Source organism: Podarcis vaucheri (genome assembly GCF_965113315.1).
Source record: "Podarcis vaucheri genome assembly, chromosome: 1".
Lineage (NCBI taxonomy): Eukaryota > Metazoa > Chordata > Lepidosauria > Squamata > Lacertidae > Podarcis > Podarcis vaucheri.
This window is the reverse complement of record NC_138759.1, coordinates 133001080-133021919: the sequence shown is the minus strand read 5'-3', so window position 1 is coordinate 133021919 and position 20840 is coordinate 133001080. Positions and strand designations below refer to the sequence as shown.

The 20840-nt window shown below is 41.8% G+C and overlaps 1 protein-coding gene across 5 annotated transcripts in view; it reads right to left on the bottom strand.

Moving 5' to 3' along the window:
• Positions 1 to 1819: 1819 nt before the first annotated feature.
• The window catches only part of CREB1 (cAMP responsive element binding protein 1), a 36382-nt gene continuing 17361 nt past the window's right edge, over positions 1820 to 20840 (bottom strand). For 2 of the 5 annotated variants that reach the window (XM_082209215.1, XM_082209214.1), the window contains 8 exons: positions 18537 to 18658; positions 16754 to 16900; positions 13400 to 13500; positions 12101 to 12243; positions 11086 to 11136; positions 10021 to 10203; positions 8724 to 8874; positions 1820 to 8097 (listed from right to left, as the gene is read on the bottom strand). In XM_082209215.1, the coding sequence (XP_082065341.1) occupies positions 7953 to 8097; positions 8724 to 8874; positions 10021 to 10203; positions 11086 to 11136; positions 12101 to 12243; positions 13400 to 13500; positions 16754 to 16900; positions 18537 to 18650 (1035 nt within the window). In that variant the 5' untranslated portion in view covers positions 18651 to 18658 and the 3' untranslated portion in view covers positions 1820 to 7952. Of the gene's footprint in view, positions 8098 to 8723; positions 8875 to 10020; positions 10204 to 11085; positions 11137 to 12100; positions 12244 to 13399; positions 13501 to 16753; positions 16901 to 18536; positions 18661 to 20521; positions 20587 to 20840 lie in introns of all 5 variants that reach the window. The other 3 variants (XM_082209216.1, XM_082209217.1, XM_082209218.1) reach the window with 3 other exon arrangements.

Below are 20840 nucleotides of genomic sequence, written 5' to 3'. Positions count from 1 at the left end.
AATCTGAACTCCTCCACTTAAACATGCCTCCAGAGTGAGTTGCCAAATTCCATCCCAATCAGCAGAGTCCAACTTTTAACCAGAAAGCCAGAATTTTCACAATTGCGTTGTGGTTCCTTGGAGTGGATCCCAAGTACTGTGAGCAAACTGAAAAGAGCTGCATGTGCAGTGGGAGCAGAAGAGCAATTCTCTAGTTGGGAGGTTCTGCAGCAGTCCTCGTGATTCCATGTGCAGCAGTAGAAGAGAACATTTGGACCAAAACCATCCAAGAGGCACAAGAGTGTCCCTAGCTGAACACAAAACAACTCCCGTCCTGCGTGTAACAAGATGCTTTGGGACTCCCAAAACTTCCTAAAAAGTGGGAAGCACAATCTTGAAATCAACTGTGCAAATGTAACAAAGGTGAACAAATCTTTAAAGATCTTCACAATCTCATTTTTAAGCTGCACCATTCTTTGGTTCCTACGGTTCAGGCACTAAGTAAAGGGACCCCGGACCATTAAGTCCAGTCATGGACGACTCTGGGGTTGCAGCACTCATCTCACTTTATTGGCTGAGGGAGCTGACGTTTTTCCGCAGACAGCTTCCGGGTCATGTGGCCAGCATGACGAAGCCGCTTCTGGCGAACCAGAGCTGCGCACGGAAACACTTTACCTTCCCGCTGGAGTGGTACCTATTTATCTACTTGCACTTTGATGTGCTTTCGAACTGCTAGGTTGGCAGGAGCAGGGACCAAGCAACGGGAGCTCACCCTGCTGCGGGGATTCAAACCGCCGACCTTCTGATCGGCAAGCCCTGGACTCTGTGGTTTAGACCACAGCGCCACCTGTGTCCTATTCGGTTCAGGCACTACCTAACAGCAATAAAAGCAGCTGTTTAAAGTAACAAGGTTTTTTTTTTGAAAGAGCTCTTTCTGGGATTTAGAACTGAATCAGTTCACAAATTCAGTCTTCAGCTTTTCCAGCCTAAGTAAATCCATTCCATTGCAACCTGTAACCTGTGGAGCACTTTTGTGCTGTAGGATTCGACAGTCCATCCTAGGGCACATGCTCAGTTTGAGCTGGATCTAAGGTTGAGCAGAGCACGCGCTGAAAAACCCTAATGACCTGCCCCACCCCACCCTGGCAGAGACAATAAGCATCTACCCCTGGAAGCTTGTGTAGAATCGTAGAATCAGAAGGGACCTCCAGGATCATCTAGTCCAACCGCCTGCAACGCAGGAATATGTAGCCGTCCTTTTATGCGGGGAAAAGCCTGCAACCTTGGCATTATCAGTGCCATTTTGAGGAAAGTGGCACAAGCGATCTGTGCTATTATTCTGGTGCAAAATGTGGAGCTGGGAAGTTAGGAGGAGCCGTTGCTATGGTTTCTACAAATTTCTTCAGCCCAGCCTCCCCATTTCCTCGTCAAAGGAGCAGCTCCCCCCCCCATTTCCTCCCTTCCCATTAATAATGAAAGGTAACATCATTTGTGTGGGTGTGCCAGGGACATGAATGGGAATTAGATGTGGCACTTTTGTGCCCATCTCTACCATTCCCCATGTCCCGTTGGGCCCCTGATACATCTATATTAAGGGAGCTTTCCACAGATGTTCTGAAGTACATCTGGTGGCATAAACCCTCCTGCTAGCATATCTGTCTTTGCCCCCAAAGCAGCCCTTAGTCTGCATCCTAGGGTCCCTCGCCAGAAAGTATACATATGACTGGGCCCTCAGAACATTTCTATTTTACTGTTTTATGTGGTCAAGCAGCAGGTATTGGTGATGTCAACGGCATCAAGATAAATGACCCTCCTTCTCTGAAGAAAAGAGACTTCAAGATGATTTTAAAAGCATGTTTATGTGTCTGCACATAAATGTGTAAAAAGGGTGTTATGACAGTTTATACCACAAACTTTACAGTAAGAAAAAGCACTTTTATGACAATTCACAAATTCACAAGGATCACTTTAATATACAAAGCAATTACTAGCATTCTGAAACACAAAGCAGTTAGTATGTACACAATGTTAATAAAAAGCAGTGTAACTCAGTACGTGGGGTGGGGGGGAATAAACGCACAAAACAATAATTACAAAATTAAAACAGGGGTGTTTCTAGGAAATAGAGGATTCTCAAATGAAATTAACCCACCCCCAGTTCATATTTCTTTGCTCAGCAATTTAATTTCAAGAGGAAACTTTTTTTCAAAGTTCAATACCCTGTTTTGTGCTGATTGTTTTGGGTGAAGAATCAGAAATGGGGGTGAATTTTAGTTTCTCTTAAATAAAAATAGCATAGCCATCCCCATTCCAGAAATGTGAAATTTTGCATTGTGATTTCTTCATGTGTAAACTGCCTTCCAAACGTAACGAAGGAGCTTTAGAGAAGGTGCTTCACTTGCACAACTTTCTCTCTGTGTGTTCTTGCAAGCAGAATGGTCATACATAAAGTAGTAGGGTCGTAAATAGAACTGAAGGTCTAGCATTTAGTTTCTTCTTATTTCAAAACAGAAATAATTCTATTACACAGATATGGAGTGGTATCTGGCTCAAGTGCAACCGGTAGAAAACATTTTAAAAACAATCTCCCAATTACTTATCATGACCTTATTGAATACCATCAAACTGTTTTAGGTCTCCTCTCCTCTTTCTTCCTGCCTCAGATTGTCCATCAAATCAATTTGCAGCCACGGCTCAAGTGACTGACTGATACAGTAGTATCTTGCTTAGAATGACACAGCCAATGGTTGTTTTTAAATTGCACCAATCTCTAACTTGATTCCATTATCAACAGGTCAATCGGGAGGAGAAATTCAAGTGAGGAGGAGAACCTCCAGATAATTAGAGAGGTTTGATGTGCCTTGGGTTCAATGTGAGGCTAAGAGGCCGCATGTAAACAATACAGCATAGTTATTGTGGTAGGCAGTGACGACTGGGTCATATTCAGAAAGCGCTGCAAAAGAATGGCAACCATAGGACCTCGGTGCTTAATTTTTGCAGCCACGTATCCATAAATTAACGAGCTAAATCCCAGCGTAGTGGTTCTTAGTTGTCTCATTACACTGGGGTAAGCTACACCTTGACACCAAGCATCTCGGAAATAAATGCTGCATCGGTGAAAACGTATGTGTGCGCACAAACCCTGAGAAAGTGAGTAAAAGGGTACAGTAAGATGCGGTGAGATTCCTTGCAGGTATAAGCAAGGATAAGCAGGATTCAAAATAACAATCCTGAACAAACCCTCATCATTTCTGACTCTGTAAACATGACTTTAAAATGTACGACCGCTCACTTCAAGCTAGCAGGGACCTGCATTTGCAGTACCAAAAATACATTTGTGCTATTAAAAAAAAAAAAGCCTGTCCGTTCACCTACGACTATGGTTTACATACATTTTGAGGTTCCAATGTTTCAGGATGCAAATATATCAGAATGAAATATTTGGGATTGCATTCTGATATGCCGTCTACCGATTTCTCATCTTGCAGTGAAGCCATGCAATAATTCTTAAGCTATAGTCAGCATGGAAGATGAACGTATCACAAGACAATGCACTGCTAAAATTTCAGCACCATATATTTAACAGTTCCCAGCTGGCTGTGCTTCTCAATGAGCTCAGAACAGAGGTTGGTGTACTTTATATCTGGAAAATTTAGAAGACTTGATAAAATCTATCCATAGGCATAAAGTATGCAACCATGGGTTTATAGTATATAAAAATAAACCCATTTTAAGAGTCTTTAACTTTACATCAACTCATCTTAATTGCCAGCAGGAAATACTCAGGAGTTGTGCTTTCTGATAAATCTGGGTGTGTTATGTATAGCTTCACTCTTTAAGGAAAACAAATCCATGCATCTTACATTTTTTTCATCAGGACTCTATCCTTGAAATGTCCAGTCCTATTCACAAACTACAAAATGAATTTAGTATCACCAAAATTTAGTTTCCCCTTTTCTCATATGATTGTTCCAATAATTAAATACAATCCTCTGCCACATTTCTAATGTCATTAAAAGGACTGTAATCTTCCTAACTTCCACTAGACTGTAGATTTTTGGTCCTGCACTGCAGATCCCCCCCGCAAGAATTGCCTCTTTTAAAGTTTATCCTGAGAGTCAGTGGATTAGCTAAAAGTAATGAGATATATACAAATAGCAGGACCACAATAAATATGCTAGACGCTCTTCAGATTAAGAGCCAAGCTGCATGATCAATACCCTCAAAGGCAAAATTTGAACTGTACTGCCACTTCACACTGCAGATGGCAATTGAAATGTTTGCCCAAACATTAAAAACTAAGATGTCAGTGGAAGGCTATAGTATACCCTTCTCCATAACACTAGTTTTTTATGGGCAGGATTTTTAAAAATACATGTGGGAGCACAATCAAACATTCAATCTCCACCTGAAGCATGTAGTTGTACATTCTAGCCTTCAACAGCACCCAAGGCTGCAGGTCATATATTTGAGCTCATTACCAAAACTGATTTTGGTCATACCACAAAAGTTCTCACCTTACTGGGAATTATTTAGCTTCAGATAATTGTTTCTGAAATAGAGACACTATAGAACCACCAGGCTTGTTTAGACGGACGTGTGCTTTCACACTCAAGCAATGCTGGAATAAGATACTAGAAACCACACAAAAGCAAGAAAACTGGAAAAATATTTTTCTCACCAAAAAAAAGGGGTGGGTGGGTGGGTGATTAGTTCCCTTTGTATAAAGCAAATCTTTTCCTTTTATTTTATTTTTTTGCCTTAATGTATAGCTGCCGAAGAGACAAAGCACAAAGTGAACAATCTGGGGGAAGAGAGGAGCTTAAAACGGCTGACATAATTCCATAATTCACTTTCTAAAAAAATACAAATTGCAGTGAAATAAAATCACTAAATATGGGTAAGTGAACAACAGTACAACATATCAATAAGCGCCAGAAGAATGTAGCTCAAACAAGAGGCTGAAGCGTGTATATTAACACGCATGCACATTCTCTCTCTCACACACACAGAGTAAAACTTTTTTCTGACCTCAATATACTATAATACTCAGCATTCCTGACTTAAAAGCTCTCAGAGCTATAGATTATATACTGTGTATATATATTTTATATATGTACATATTTTATACATACGCATTTTCCAAGAATATCTGTTAGAAGAGCACCCTGGGCAATATTTCAATTGCCTACATGGTACCTTTTATTTTGTAAAAGATAGAAACTGTACTTGAAACCAGACCTATGTATGATGACTACAATGGAGCTAGCCCTTTCTACACCTTTTTCTTCCCCAATTAAGCCTGGCAACCAGCTTAGTATTTTAGCAAAATTTCTGTTGAGCAGCAAAGGGGCCAAATGCAAAACAACAAGGTAAGACAATCTTGCTGTTTGTTCAATAAATTAGCAATATACAAAATAAGGGTTTGCTTGTTTTTCGCATTCTCTTCAGTTCCTTTTGGCTGTCAGAATTACAAAGGACATACCAGTAAAGTCTGAACTTGGGTTACCGAAAACATAAGAAATAGGAAATTGTTGCATTTCATAAGAAATGCCAGATATCTCGGTATTGGGTAAGTAAAAACTGACAGATGTTATTTTATTGCTGGTGAAAGATTCCAGAATGAAAACCCTGAATTGACCTATAGACGAGCCACACTAGATTCTGCAAGCAGTTCATGTTGAGCCTCCTTTGACCGAATGGAACCTGGGAAAGGCTGAAATTAAGCGTAGGGTCAGCCCCACCACAACCCATTTGTCTGCTGAGCTCTCTTGCTGAAATGCAACTCTCTCAGCTAATTGCCGGAGATGCCAAGAACACAGCAAGCAGAGAGTTTTGGTGGTTGCTTTCCTGATGAACGAATTTTAGATGATTACATAATGTTTAAACAGATTACCTGACACATCCACAGCTAGCTTTGAAAGAGGCTTTCTCAAACCAAGATCAACACATGCAATGGTTTTCAATGAGGTTAGCAATTCGAGAAAATCAGCAGAGATCATGATTCTACCAAAATTTCGGGGGGTAAGGGGAACAAACCTCACAAGTGGATCTGAGTTCTCCATAATCTATCATCCCGTTTCTTTGTAGGAATCTGCTTTTGTTTTTTTAAAAAAAATGTATTATGATGTGAGAATTGAAGGGTTTCTAAAATGGCAGAACTTATTTTTGTTCAGAATGTCTGTATTATTTTATCCAATAGCAGGAGGAAAAGTTTGCCTTGCAAATAAAAATAAGCTGCTTAAAATATGAGGCTTTTTGTATTCTTTAATTCTAAAGATTTTGTGACATGCCTTACAAACAAATTTTGTCTTCATCTGATAAAAGGGTAAATTATAAAGATTTGCACTTATTTTCATAAAAAACAAATGCACTATTAAGTAAAATTACTAGCTAAATTATTGCTACAGGTGTTAGATTTAACTGATAAAACATTGCAATAGGCCATGTTGGTTTTATCACCTTTAAGAAGATCTGTGCACTAATATTCTTTCAGGAGCAGTCTTATTTTATGTGCAGGCTTTTATAGGTGAGGATCAAAATAACTGCTGGGATTAGAGATTCAAAATAACTTCATGTTCTCTTAAATAAGTCCATTTTGCCTCCGGAGAACTGATTCCACCTCTACGTAGCCAAAGTAGCTTGAACAAAGGAATTTCTAATGTTGAACGGCTTATTTGCTGCCTTAAATCATATTATACAGATTAATCACATTACTGATTCCTGCAACATACTTTAGGGGAAGTTTTTTTCTTTTTACTCCTTAGGGTTTGAATGTCTGCAGATGAGAAACTTTTACTTAGATCCCTAAATGACACACAGTCCTACTGAAATCAGATAGCTTAACTAGGATGCAGGTCTGGCTGATGACGTAGGTTCAACAAGTCAGCAAAGTTCAATTTCACACCATCTGTGTGCACAATAGGGAGATTTAGGGGGAAAAAAATCTCTACCTGCTTGAAAAAGTTAACATTCACTCCTTTCTTCACTAAAGTATGCACTGCTAGCGGTTGCCTTGTATAACATCGCCTCTGGATAATGCAAAACAAAAATGGTGTTTTAATGAATTATTCTTTATGATAATCTCATGGACTTCTAAGCTAAAGCAGAACGTTACCGTTCCTGCTCTACTGCTTGCTAGGAGTCCATGTCCCCTTAGGATATCATAAGCGTTAGATGATTTCTTTACAGGCAACCAAAAGACTGAACACATGAAATCTCCTTTTTTTATATAAAAAAACCAGGAAATCAATGGAATCATCTTTTATCATATAGAAAACTATCTAAAAAACAGATGGAGGTTACAGGTGACTATCCCACCTTCTCCCCAACCCTTCTCTATATGCTTATTTAATTCCTACTGTGTACATACCTACATACCTGAAGTACATGTCTTTTGGCATCATTCTACCACGTAGCTGCAACTGTAATGTTTGATAATGGAGGTTTGAAACCATGCAACAATTTGGCAACCATAGCTTCCTCAGAGCATACCTTGGGTACGCATTCCAGCCCACATAATACTTCAGGGCAGAGCCTCGGGATAACCATCTCTGAGGGATTCAGACGAGCTCTGTGTTTTAATTCTTGAAAGCATTATGAAATAACCCCCTGCTGCGCGCGCACACAAAAAACAAAACCCAGCTTCAGAAGTGAACGTTATTATTCCTTGAAGAAGATGGGAGATGAGGAAGTCTCTTCTCTTTCTTCTCAACCAGGATGCAGTGTGGTGAAAATAATTCGGGGGAAGGGAGAGGGAAGGTGGGGGAGAAGTGGAGGCAGGTGTTTCAACATTCACAGTTTAATGCAAAGCACAGACGGATAAAATTCTGCAGTTGCTTTCAGGCAGTTTTGCGCGTAGAAAAAAAAAAGAGAGAGAAATGTTTAGAAAATAAAAAGTCCACTTTGTCTTTCTGGCAGTCACCAAAGCAGTCTTTCTCTGACATTAACAAACCAAAAATGGGGATCTAAAATTAATCCGATTTGTGGCAATAAAGGTCCTTAAGTGCTTTTAGCTCTTCAATCAATGTCTTGTTTTGGTTTTCAAGCACAGCCACTCTGTTTTCTAGACATTTGACATATTCCTTTTTCTTCCTGCGGCACTCGCGCGCTGCTTCCCTGTAGGCAAAACAGAATATTAAAGCTCAAGTCAATATGTTCACTGATTTTAAACTGATAAAACTGAGGCAGAACTAACTGAATAGCATAATATTTTTTGTTTGTTTGGGAGTAGAATAAACACAATTCTTCTTTACAGACAGGAGAGCAACAGGCTTCCTTGTGGCAGTGGCAAATCACTATTGCTTGCCTAACATATCAGGAACCTTCTGAAGCAATGGGAGGTAATTTCACATATGCCATTCAACTGTATGGTACATATTTTGCATTTGATGTTATTTTCCCTTTTTGCATGGACTCTGGCTTAAATTCAAATTGTTAGGAATATTTGCATTTGGTGTTATTTTCCTTTTTGGACTGATTTTTTAGCTAGGTAATTTTGGGGTGTGGTGAGAGGAGGAAGGTACTACACACCACAACTTGTCTTGCCCTTCATGCTGAGGGATAAAGACTGGTGTGTACTGAAGCTACCTTTCGGAGCCACATTTCTGCTTATTTTATTTTTCAGGCACAGCCAAATTTCTGCCACACCCTCAGTTCCACCTGGTAACAAATCCTTCTGCAGGACTATGGGGAGCTGGGTAGGGTTGGGGGGTGGGTCTGCTGGTCCTCCAGAGCACACAAACCTGTTCTTCATTAGGCGGACTTCTCTCTTCCGCGCTGCTTCCTCTGCTGGCTGGGTGGGAAGTGCTGGGGAGGATGCCATCACGACACCAGGTGCAATGGTGCTTGTAGGTGCTGTGCGAATTTGGTAGGTCTGGACATCTCCTGAGGCAGCTAAGAGGGGGGAAAAAAGCATCAGGGAATGCAGGGGTATTAGGTCTGGCAGCTCTGGAAGCCTACACTGGGGGGAATGGGGACCTGTCATTTCAAACGAAGAACCTCTCCCCGCATTACCTGAAGCTGCAGGGTTGATGACACCTTTGTGTTGCTTCCGTGCTGTGCTGCAAACGTGTAAAGCTTCTGCCTGTGTGGCTGGGCTAAATGTACATATTTACGTAACGTGTCCATGATGCGTCTGCCTCTTTCTCCCCATCTTACTTGCCTCTGCTGCTTTGCTCATCCCTGCCCGTTCTTACTTTCTGATCCTGTTTCATATGGCCTCCTCGCACCCTAGCTCTCTCTTCTACTTCTCTAGCCCAGACCCTTCTCCAATTCAATAGATCACACCCCACTTACAGGCTGCCGGCACTGCTTCTTCCAAACGGCCTCTCCTGACTCTTCACAATCAACCCTTTCCCAGTCTCCACCATCCCTATCTGAAGCCATTGCTACTGCTCCTCCTGCCCAGAACCTTTGTCAAATTATAGGCTTCTGCCGCGCACAGCTGTTTCCTCCTGTGTTTCTCCCTGACTCCTTATTTTCCACATATTATTCTTCAAACCCATTGCTCTTTTTTTTCATCAGGCTTGGCCAGGCACATAATTGTTTTTGTGTGGGTTAGTGAACAGTCATGTTCAATTAAACTTAAAAGTAACCCTACGGACTTTCAAGGAGCAAGAAGAGTAAACTCTAGTTTGGGCACCCCCACCTAACAAATTAGCTTTTGGATAGCTCTTTGCTCCAAAATTAAATAATGTCCCCACCTTTGATAGGTTACTGTTGCCAAAGATTACTTGGCAGCACCAGAAACAAAACCTTGAAGGAAGGACACTTTTAAAAAACCAAAAACAAAACTATGCTTTTGTTTAGCGATTAGCATTCAGAATTCTGGCCCATTACTAACTACTTTAGTCTATTGCCCGCTATCGCTAGAACAGCAGAGTGTATTGCAGCTTTCTTAGAAACAGGTATTTGCTTAAAAGTATGGTGCTTCACAAATATTACATGTGCACAGTGATTCCTTATGGGGGGAAAAATTCCACACACGGCATGTATCTAGTGCTAAACTTGAGCAAATTGCTTAAAACTGCTCTTCTTTACCTTGTACAACAACTTGGTTGCTGGGCACGAGAATCTGCTGTCCATCCGTGGTCTGTGCATACTGTAAAATGGTGGTACCAGGCTGGGTTGCCGCGGCGTTGGTCATGGTGAGCGTCTGCAGGCCTTGGACTCCATCGGTGCCATTATTAGCCAGCTGGATTGCACCTCCCTGGGTGATGGCAACTGAAAGCAGGCAGATGCGAGTCAGCATATGAGAATATTGACCTCCTCAGTGCCATACACACAACTGTCCTCAGTCCTTTAGTCAAAACAACAATTTGAGAATTAAGTCCGTTTCAAGACTCTTGTTTTTTATGGATGTGGCGCCATTACCGTTGTCAGTCCAGGGAGATACTGCCCTGAGACTGAAACCCCAGCACCTGGGACTGCAATCACCACACAGGCCAATGTTAAAAAACTGTCATCAACATGTTTCTGTTCCTTGAAACCATGGTTTGTTTTTTAAACAACCTAATTTAGATAATAATTTCCTCCTGCAGAGTGAAAATATCTACTTTATGGGCAAAATAAATATTTACAACTTACATTTCAAGAGTAACAATGAGACCCTCTAAATATTGATCTTGGTGATCATGAGGTATTTACTATGTGAGATTTTCAGTAATATGAAAAAATGTGTAGGTCAACAGAATATTAGTTACAAATAACGAATGACATAAAGCTCATCCAAGTTATCAATCTACTTCTGACATGCCTCTATCAAGCTCTGCCCATTCTAATGATTAAGGTTTTTTGTTTTTTCATTTTGTTTCCCCCTCTTCTCTACCATGCACGGTTAGGCTTTAATCTACACCCCTTTCTCAGATCTCCATTCTAGCATTCCTCCGTCTCTTTATCTCAGTTCCTTTTCGTTCTTCACATACAGTTTCTCTTCTGGTTTTTATTTCATGAGTCTATTCTCTTTCATGAAGTCCCTCGGTCTGTTCCACCTCATCCAGACGGAAGCACAAATACCGTTCACACACGGCCCCCTCATTCAGCGCTTCTAGCACAAGGCTCCTCAGCTCCTCCACATTTACACAAGTCCATTCATGCAGACAATACCTGCATGCAGAGCATTGCCATATTGATGGTTGATATCAGCAACACCAGTCCCTAAAAGAAAATCAGGACCACACTGGGGACCAGGGCAAAAAAACAGTTGCAAGCACCATGCTCTTCATCTGCCCCACCCCCCACTCCAGCCCTGAAAGTTTACTGAGTAAGGACAATCCACATGGCAATGCTTCTCACATGAAAACTTCAACTGGAACATGGAAGCATGCTTGCATGCAATAGCTACTGCAAAGCAATGATCACAGAGCCAGCGTCAATAGGAGTTAAACTGGAATACAATCACCTTATCACTTGATAAACTACCACCTCAACTGCTTGAGTCAGCTCGTCCCTCGTAGTCATAATGGCACAAGGTGACAAAGCTATTCTATGTACGGGCAACCCCCCCCTACCCGCCAATAATATACCTTCAGCTAGGACAAGGGAAGGGTGTTTGGGCTGAAAAAAAGACCTTCAGAATTGTATATAAACAGACTTTGTTGGCTGTGCTCACTTCAAATTGTGTGCTGCTCAAGAAACCCCCTGTTCTACCGATCCATTGCATCAAGGAAGTGTTCTTTATTTTGCCAGATCAGGAAGCTGGCCTTTGGTGAAAGTAGGAACCTTTGCGTCCAAAGGGCACTCCCCCCCCCAGGGGAAACTCACAGGAACTCAGTCCCGGCACCTCTCAGGTGGGTTCCAGCACCTCTCAGGTAGGTGCCATTGCCATTTTAAGAGAACGAGGAAGGAGCTCATGGCGGGTTCTCTTTTTCTAGAAAAATAGCACTGTGTCCTGTCTGTATTACCTTTTGGCCTCTTCCCACGTATTTCCTGTTTCTCTCCTTCCAGCATTTCTGACACCACAATTTCAAAACTTGGGAGTGGCAAATGTGGGGCTTCGCGTTTTGAGCACTTGGGAAAAATTCATAATATAAATACTAAGCATTCTTGCCATCTTTTAAAAACCAAATCTCTGAAGTATTCTGCCTCTCCACTTATCAGATGAGAAACACAAGCAACATACTGTATTGCCCACTGCTTGTCTGGTAAATTGGTGTTGGCACCGTGACAGTCGTGATGGCAGGTGCTGTTGCTTCCTCTTCAGACTTCTCTTCTTCAATCCTTGGCACTCCTGGGGCATCTGAGGACAAGTCGTTCAAGATTTTTCTGAAAAGGGAAGAATATTGTAGAAATCTCACCAGGTTCTCGTAGCTTCTGTATTTTTGGGCAGGAGAATTGGTATAACTGGAAGGGCAGAGACGGAATGCCCAGGCTGTCACACTGGCAGGGTAAGAACCTAAGGAAAGCCTGGCTGGATCAGATCCATTCCAGTATCCTGTTCCCTATAGTGGTTAGCTAGGAGCATGAAGCCTCATCTACCATGTGCTCCTATAGCAACAGGTATGCAGATGTGAAATGCCTCTGAATATGGCTCTTACTTCCTCAGCAGGACTTGACCTATGGATACCCAAGGATTTGAACACAACACTTCAAGATTAACATCTCTTAGCAACAAACTGTATGCTGAAGTCAAAAAGGATTTCTGTCCCTATGGTACAGTTTGGGATAATCCAACTGATTTAGGTGCACTGGGCCGTATTGAACCAAATCATTGTGAGAGCCTAACAAGATTTCACTTCCTCTCTTCAAACCGGGTCAGGAGAAGCCTCATGCCAAACATCTGGAACACATTATAGTTATGCAGTATGACTATAACTTGTACTGGAGTTTGTAGAACAACAAAGAAACTGGTTGTTAAGAAAACTGAAAGCTAAATGACTTTTGTCTGACATGTCACTACACAGTTACAGATAGGTAGCCGTGTTGGTCTGCCATAGTCAAAATAAAAAAATTCCTTCCAGTAGCACCTTAAAGACCAACTAAGTTAGTTCATGGTATGAGCTTTTGTGTGCATGCACACTTCTTCAGATACACTGAAACAGAAGTTGCCAGATCCTTCTATATAGTGAGAAGGTGGGGAGGGGTATTACTCAGAAGGGTGGTGGGAATGGGAGATTGGCAGGTAGCTGAGCTGTTTTTTGTTTTTTGTCAACAGGCTCATCTCAGCTACCTGCCAATCTCCCATTCCCACCACCCTTCTGAGTAATACCCCTCCCCACCTTCTCACTATATAGAAGGATCTGGCAACTTCTGTTTCAGTGTATCTGAAGAAGTGTGCATGCACATGAAAGCTCATACCAAGAACTAACTTAGTTGGTCTTTAAGGTGCTACTGGAAGGAATTTTTTTATTATGTCACTTACTACACAGTAATTATAAGAAGCTGATTTGCTGCATGTGTGTAAGAGAAATTAAATTCCTACCTGTAAGAAGGTCGTCTGGAAAGAATCTCTCTGCGTTTCTGGGAGTCTGTGACACTGTCCACGGATTCCTGTGAATCTTCACTTTCTGCAATAGTGGAGATCTAGGTATAAGAGCACAGTAATGTTACCGTTTTAAACAAACATAAGTAAAAACAGATGTAAAGGTGAGAATATGATCAGCAAAACCACACCATGATGTCCTCTTCTATACATGAAAATCTGAAGACCCAAGTAGTGTAAGAAACTGTGGTCTCCTATCTACTCTGAACAAACATGCTCAGAGGAACATGGAACTTTATAAAACCTGGCCTCTGCAAAAAAGGAGATGTCATTGACGCTCTTGGTAGCAGAAGGCAGTTATGGGATCCATAGGTGGTATCTGGCTAGCACTTGCTAACCTGGTTGACTGGTGAATATGAAAACACAATAAAGAAAAAGCAAGTAAAAGTCTGTTTCCCCCAAAAAGAAAATAATGTTTTTAAATTTAAAAAACAAACAAGCAAAAACCAAACATGTGTAGATATTGGCAAGGCTATCAGGTGCCTTCACTTGTGGAACATAAATTGCTCAAAGATCTATAGGTACGCCGTCAACATTCAGCATAACCAGGATTTCAGGATTGTGAAACACTTCTTAATATTTCAGCATTCCTACTGCATTCTTGCCTTTAATCTTGTCCTCCTAAATTCCAAGCACTTTTGTTATCAGTTTCTTATCTTGTTTCACTATGGTTAGAAATTCCTGTGTGTCATCTGTACTCTGAAGGGTTTTACATGACAAACAGCATAAACCTAGCTTTAGTGACTGGAAGTATAGGCAGAAAAAACGACAGAACTTGTAAAGCAGCAAACAGGAATCCTTATCAAGATGATCTAAAAAACCTAGTACCGCTTACACAACCGTATAAACAGACTTATGAAGTCTATCTGCTGAATATTGATTCTTAATAAGAAATCTCTGAAACTGCAATCCTGGGTGGATGCACAATGGCTCAAGGTGGAAGGCAGGAGTACAAGGCAGAGGAAAACCCTGGTATCCCTTTGACTGTTTTGTTTTTTTAAAAAAATATTTCCATACCACTGGAAACAATAGGAGGAAAGATTTAGTTCTGCTTAGGCGTGTGACTAAATTTCTCCCTCATTTGAGGGTAAGTCACACGACCAGGATGTCTCTGGATCAAAGCTGCTATCTCTTTTTTTCGCCCAGCTGACTTCAGAATTCCAATGTTTGCTGGGCTAGGGCTTTGAAGGATCTGTCACAGAGGTAGATCCCATCTAGCCTACGGCCTATGGGACGCCACCTTGGTGACCTTAGGGCTGCATCCTACATTTGTCTCACATTTTTAAGAACATAAGAAGGGCCCTTCTGGATCAGACCGAAGTTCCAACTAGTTCGGCATTCTGTTTCCAAGAATTGCCAGCTACATGCTTGTAGGAAGAACACACCAGGGCAATCTAAATTGTTCCTATTGCCATAGGTAAAGGTACCCCTGCCCGTACGGGCCAGTCGTGACCGACTCTAGGGTTGCGTGCTCATCTCGCTTAAGAGGCCGGGAGCCAGCGCTGTCTGGAGACACTTCCGGGTCACGTGGCCAGCGTGACGAAGCTGCTCTGGCGAGCCAGCACCAGCGCAGCGCACGGAAACGCTGTTACCTTCCTGCTATAAAGCGGTACCTATTTATCTACTTGCACTTAGGGGGTGCTTTCGAACTGCTAGGTGGGCAAGAGCTGGGACCGAACGACAGGAGCTCACCCCGCCGCAGGGATTCGAACCGCCAACCATGCGATCGGCAAGTCCTAGGCGCTGAGGTTTTACCCACAGCGCCACCCGCTTCCCCTCCTATTGCCATGCTTAATAGCAAATGATTTTGAGAGTACTCTGGAACCTGCTTAGGGAAAGAACCATATTAAATACCACTAATTAAGCAGCATAATGAACTGCTTAAGTCTTTTATTCTAAGCCAAGGGTGGGCAGCTGCTTTCTGCTGTAGAGGATACACTAGCTGTTCTAAATCGGTTACTGATTCACATCAGAATATGAACACCTCTTTCAAGACAACACCTATGTATGTGCAGGTCTTCCAGTCACCTAAACACCCCCCCCCCTTCAGCAGAAACTAAATAAACTGCTATTCTTCTGATATGGTGGACTGCTTCAGAATGAAAACTTAAGAGCGTTTATTTTCCAGCTGCCCCCTTCCCCTTGGAAGGCTTCAGATATGAAAAGGAGGAGTTATAAAGCCAGGCCCCATAACTGACCCACAGGGGAATCCTCCTCAGCTGATGCCTCCCAGGTCTCAAAGGCTGGCTGTGCTGGCTGTACATGCTCCCTTCCATGAAGGATGTGGCTCTTGCCAAGTCAGAAGACATCCTCATAGAGATCAGTCTGCAGTTCCCATCTCTGCCAAACCTGCGGTGCTGCTGCTGCAGGAGCTCCACTAAGGCCTTGCGTCCTTCACTGGCTAGGCTTTAGGGTTTTTCATGGTCATTCGGACGGGCCAGATTAGATGCTCCTTGGAACTAAACTGGAGTCTACCCTGAACACTCTTTCCCCTCATACATACATTTTCAACATCTCCTTTACAAGGCTAACCAAACAGCTTCTGGGTATCCTTCAGCAAGCAGCCTTTTCTTGCTATAATAGTTATCTCAAGAAATACTGTTGTGGCTCAGGCCAGACCATGCCTATGTCCAGCAGAAACCAAATTTTTGTTGCTGTATCAGTGGAGGTGGAAAAGAACAAAAACGAGAGTGCAGCGACTTTAAACGGAAGAGATGGAAATGGTGAGAGAGCCTGTTTGAACTTTTTAGTCCTGTCCTGAACATAGCAGTTTTGAAGTCATTTTTTCATCTTGCATAGCATGAACTACCTATAAACTATGAAATGGCAAAGGCAAATTGGTATTGTTTAGAATTTCTTTGCAGAAACTTAAAACGGTGCATGCTGATAATAAAGCTCAGGATACAGTGGTGCCTCGCAAGACGAAAAGAATCCGTTCTGTGATTCTCTTCGTCTAGCGGTTTTTTTGTCTTGCAAAGCAAGCCCATTGACGGATTAGTGGATTAGCGCTTATCAGCGGCTTTTAGCGGCTTATCGGATCAGCTGATAAGCGGCTTAGAAAAAAGGGGGGGAGGAAAAAACCCCCGCAGGAACTCGCAAGACATTTTCGTCTTGCGAAGCAAGCCCATAGGAAATTCGTTTTGCGAAGCACCTCCAAAACGGAAAACTCTTTCGTCTAGCGAGTTTTCCGTCTTGCGAGTTTTCCGTCTTGCGGGGCACCACTGTACAACAGTTTAGGCAATGTTTCTGTTTTTCAGGAAATAACATGGTTATTTGAAAGGCATTTTCACGTACCTGAACTGTCTGGACTTGTGGGGACTGAATAACTGAGGGCTGGGCTGCCTGGATAACACCATGGACTTGAACTGTTTGCCCATTAGGCAGCTGTACTAAGGTCACGGTGGGAGCAGATGATGTTGCGTGAGCTGCTGGCATAGATACCTAGGAAAGAAAGAAGGAATCATTATGCTAAAACCACAGAACTAATGTCTTAAATCCTTCATTCCTCCCTATTATGTACTAACAGAGTTAACAAACCTTTTCAACACAAGAATCAGGTACTAATGAAGAATAAATGACTACACTTACTTTATACACCTCTTTCACGTTTTTCATCTTAAGTATTTATGACAAATAATGAACTTACATGATTACAGATTTCACATTAATATTTATTTATTTATTTTCCATACAACCCTTCTTCCAAGGATCACAGGGCAGTTTACAATATAAAAATACATAACAAAGTAACAAACTAAAGCAATACCTGTCTGACACCTAAAGATAGGTAATGAAGGCGCCAGGTGAGCCTTATGGGGAGCCTCCGCAGAAAAGGCCCATTCTTGTGTTGTCCCCTTGTGGACCTCTTGCGGAGGAATACAGAGAAGGGCCTTAGATGATGATCGCAGAGTCTGGGTCAATTCACACGGGGAGAGACAGCCTTTGAAGTACTGCAGCCCTGAACCACTGAAGGTTTTATAGGTCAAAACCAGCACTTGGGCCTGGAAGCTAATTGGCAGCCACTGCAGTTGGGACAGGATCAGTGTTATGTGCTCAGTGAGCAACCTGGCTGCTGAATTCTGCACTAGCTGAAATTTCTGAACCTTCTTCAGAGGCACTCCCATGTATAATGGGAATTTATGTACTAACAAATTATTTTTCATTAAACCATGGTTTGTTTGAGTGTCTGAACCCTGTCCAGTGGCTTAACTATGATTTATTTACTGACAAGAGGCCACTATCTGCAGGAACAACTTATTGTTGACTTATGAGCCTTGACTTATATTAACTATGGCTTGCTGTTAGGTGCAAACCCAGGAACCTTCCTTAACCATTGTTTTTTTGGCCACCTATCTAATGCTTATTAAGCTACAAAAGCCCAATGAAAGAACTGATGGCAAAGAAACCAAACATTAATGAAACAAACCACAGTTTGTTGGGGCGTCTGTGAGACAACTCACAGTTAACAAACCACAGCTTTGTTAACAGCAAACCACAGTTATTACACAGCTGTGTAATAACAAATTCATAATTCTATTAATAAGTTGGATTTGTTTATAAAAAACCTGATTTAGTTGATACTGGTGGTTTTAAATAGGATCTTTTTTGTTCTCCAACCAAAGCATACGTTAATTAAAGGCTGCTTAAGATCAAGCTTTTTGCTCAAGCATGCAGCTCCTTCTCATCTCCCTTTGTGTCATGCAGCAATTAAATTCAGAAGCTGCCAATGAATAATGGTTTCCTGTTCTATCCAAACTGAGAAACTTACAGTTGCCAGCTTTGGAACAAGCTGTGTTTAGCTTGTTCTGTAGTGAATAAACACAGTTTTCTCTTTTGGATGAAGCAGGAGACTTCCAGGTTTAATTGCGGTCTACCACGAAGGGAAGAGAGACAGGGATGCATGTAGAGGTAAAAAAACCATGATTCTCTTTTGTGGCTCCTCAGTGTTTCTTAGCTGCAATAGTTGTAACAAATCATAACAACCTTTAAACCTTTTAGATTCTGTAAGAGATGTTAAAGTTACTCTTATAAACATTTGCTTAAGGACACAACAGATCAGTCGAGAACAACTTTGTACCTGCGCTAACGTTGCGATTTGTGGCTGGGCCTGTACTGTCATTTGTTGGTTTTCTGCCTCTGTAACAGCTGCATCGCCGCTCTGTTGGTTCTCTGCGCCAGATTCCATGGTCATTTAGTTACCTACAACGGTAATGATTTGCATTACTATTACAGGGCCGGTGTACTTCTTGCCATATTTAAGTTTCAATTACAGAATTTGTATTGCACAATAAATTCCTGATTATCTGCCAGAAATCTTATGTTATGCTGCAAGTTCCCTCTCATTTACATAATGATTGCTTTCTACAGAAAGTAATAATTATTACAGTTCTTGTCGCAAATAATGCAAACTAATCGGGAAGTACAAACAATAGCACAGGGGCTGCCAACCCAGCATCCACAGGGGAACATACATCTGCCAAGGCCTTTCTCCTTCACTCTGTCCTTTGCCGCAGTGCAGGTGTGTGTGTGTGATATATATATATATATGAATGCCTCGCAAGATGGAAAACTCGCTAGACGAAAGAGTTTTCCGTTTTGGAGGTGCTTCGCAAAATGAATTTCCTATGGGCTTGCTTCGCAAGACGACAATGTCTTGCGAGTTCCTGCTGGTTTTTTTCCTCCCCCCCCTTTTTCTAAGCCGCTTATCAACTGATCCGATCAGCAGATAAGCCACTAAAAGCCGCTAATAGAGCTAATCCGTCAATGGGCTTGCTTCGCAAGACAAAAAAAACGCTGGACGAAGAGAATCACAGAACAGATTCTTTTCGTCTTGCGAGGCACCACTGTATTATAGCCCACAGAAGGCTTTTCTCAAAGCTAATTGTGGCGCAGGAGGGTGGGGTGGGGGGCTATTTCAGGGATGGTCACAGCTGGGGAAGGGTTAGCTCTCACCTCTCCAGCTGCAACTCCTAGCCACTGAAAACATCACATATCACGGTTGGGGAGTGAATGTGTTTAGGTTGTATGTGTGTTTGGTGAACCCAAGTTTATCAGGTTTCCAGATGCGTTCACAGCACCCTGTAATACAACTCCGCACTTTTACTCAGAAATACACCCAGCAACGTTTACTCCCTAGTAAGTGTGTTTAAGATTGTTTCCCCAAAAGCAGAACACTTAACATGGCTGGTCATAATAAAGAGTGAAGTAATGTTAAGTACCAAAATACTTTACAGCATATATGGCAAAAATATATCTGGAAAGTTTGAGTTACAGCTAATGCTAATGCCAGCTTAAGACTTTCTGGCCTGAGCTTTACAACTGAAACGATGATTCTCTATGACTGGTTGGCTATCCCTAACAAGCGCTTGCCTCCTTTCACAGCATCCACCTTCATGCAATATCTGATGGACCCCAAAATTAAATGGAATGATCTATGAACCACAGGATTAGATAGGAAGTGGTTTTGATGAACTGTTTTTAATATTTAGCAAACTTAAAGGTTTGTGATCTAGCTGGAATGTACATTAGTCCACTACAAACAACAGAATTTCACTGTGCACACTAGCCATTGTAGGAAAGATGAGTGGGTCTAGTAACCAGATGTTAAGAGTGTTTCCCCCTGAAATAAAAGTGAAACCAAACTTGGGAGGGAGAAATGGTGTCAGAAACATCTCTGCCAGTTAGCAAGAAGCATTTTCACTGAAAGTATGTTGAGATTTGAGGTGATCAGCAGCTAACCAAGGAAATTTGTTGAAAAGTACATTAAAAAGTGCATATTGCTGGCGGTGTTATAGTTTCTTGATACTACCTTATTATTTGATTGTAAGCTCCACCTACGTGAACAATGAAGAACATGTCCCTCAAATAAAAACAACTTTTATGAAGGAAAAGAGAATGTTCCCCCCCATGTATCTATCTCTTAGGCTAACGTATAGATCACAAAGCATTCTTTATACAATATGAATTTCACTTTGTGTGTTTGTATTAGCGCTGCACCTGAAATGTAAAAGCGAAATGACTGCCGCACAAGTATTAATATACAAACTAAGGCATTTGATTTACTTTCCTGAATGATGTCTGCTCCTTCAACTTGCTCTCACACAGATGGCCACCTCCAGTCCACCTGGCTGTGAATGGGAACATGATCCACTGGGTTGAGGAAATCTTTGATTCTCTTGTTTAAATCTCAGAAACTCAACTTGCATATAAGAAATGTTTTCAGCCCTCATGGTTGCAAAGGATTATGAAAACACCACAAGGATGTATTCCTGCCTGTGCCCACCCTTCTCTTGGTGTAACCTGACCTTCCGTCCCTATGAAGTGCTTAGAACAGAAAAAGCTATTTAAGTCCCTGAGTATCCTTTCACCAAGTCTGCCTATG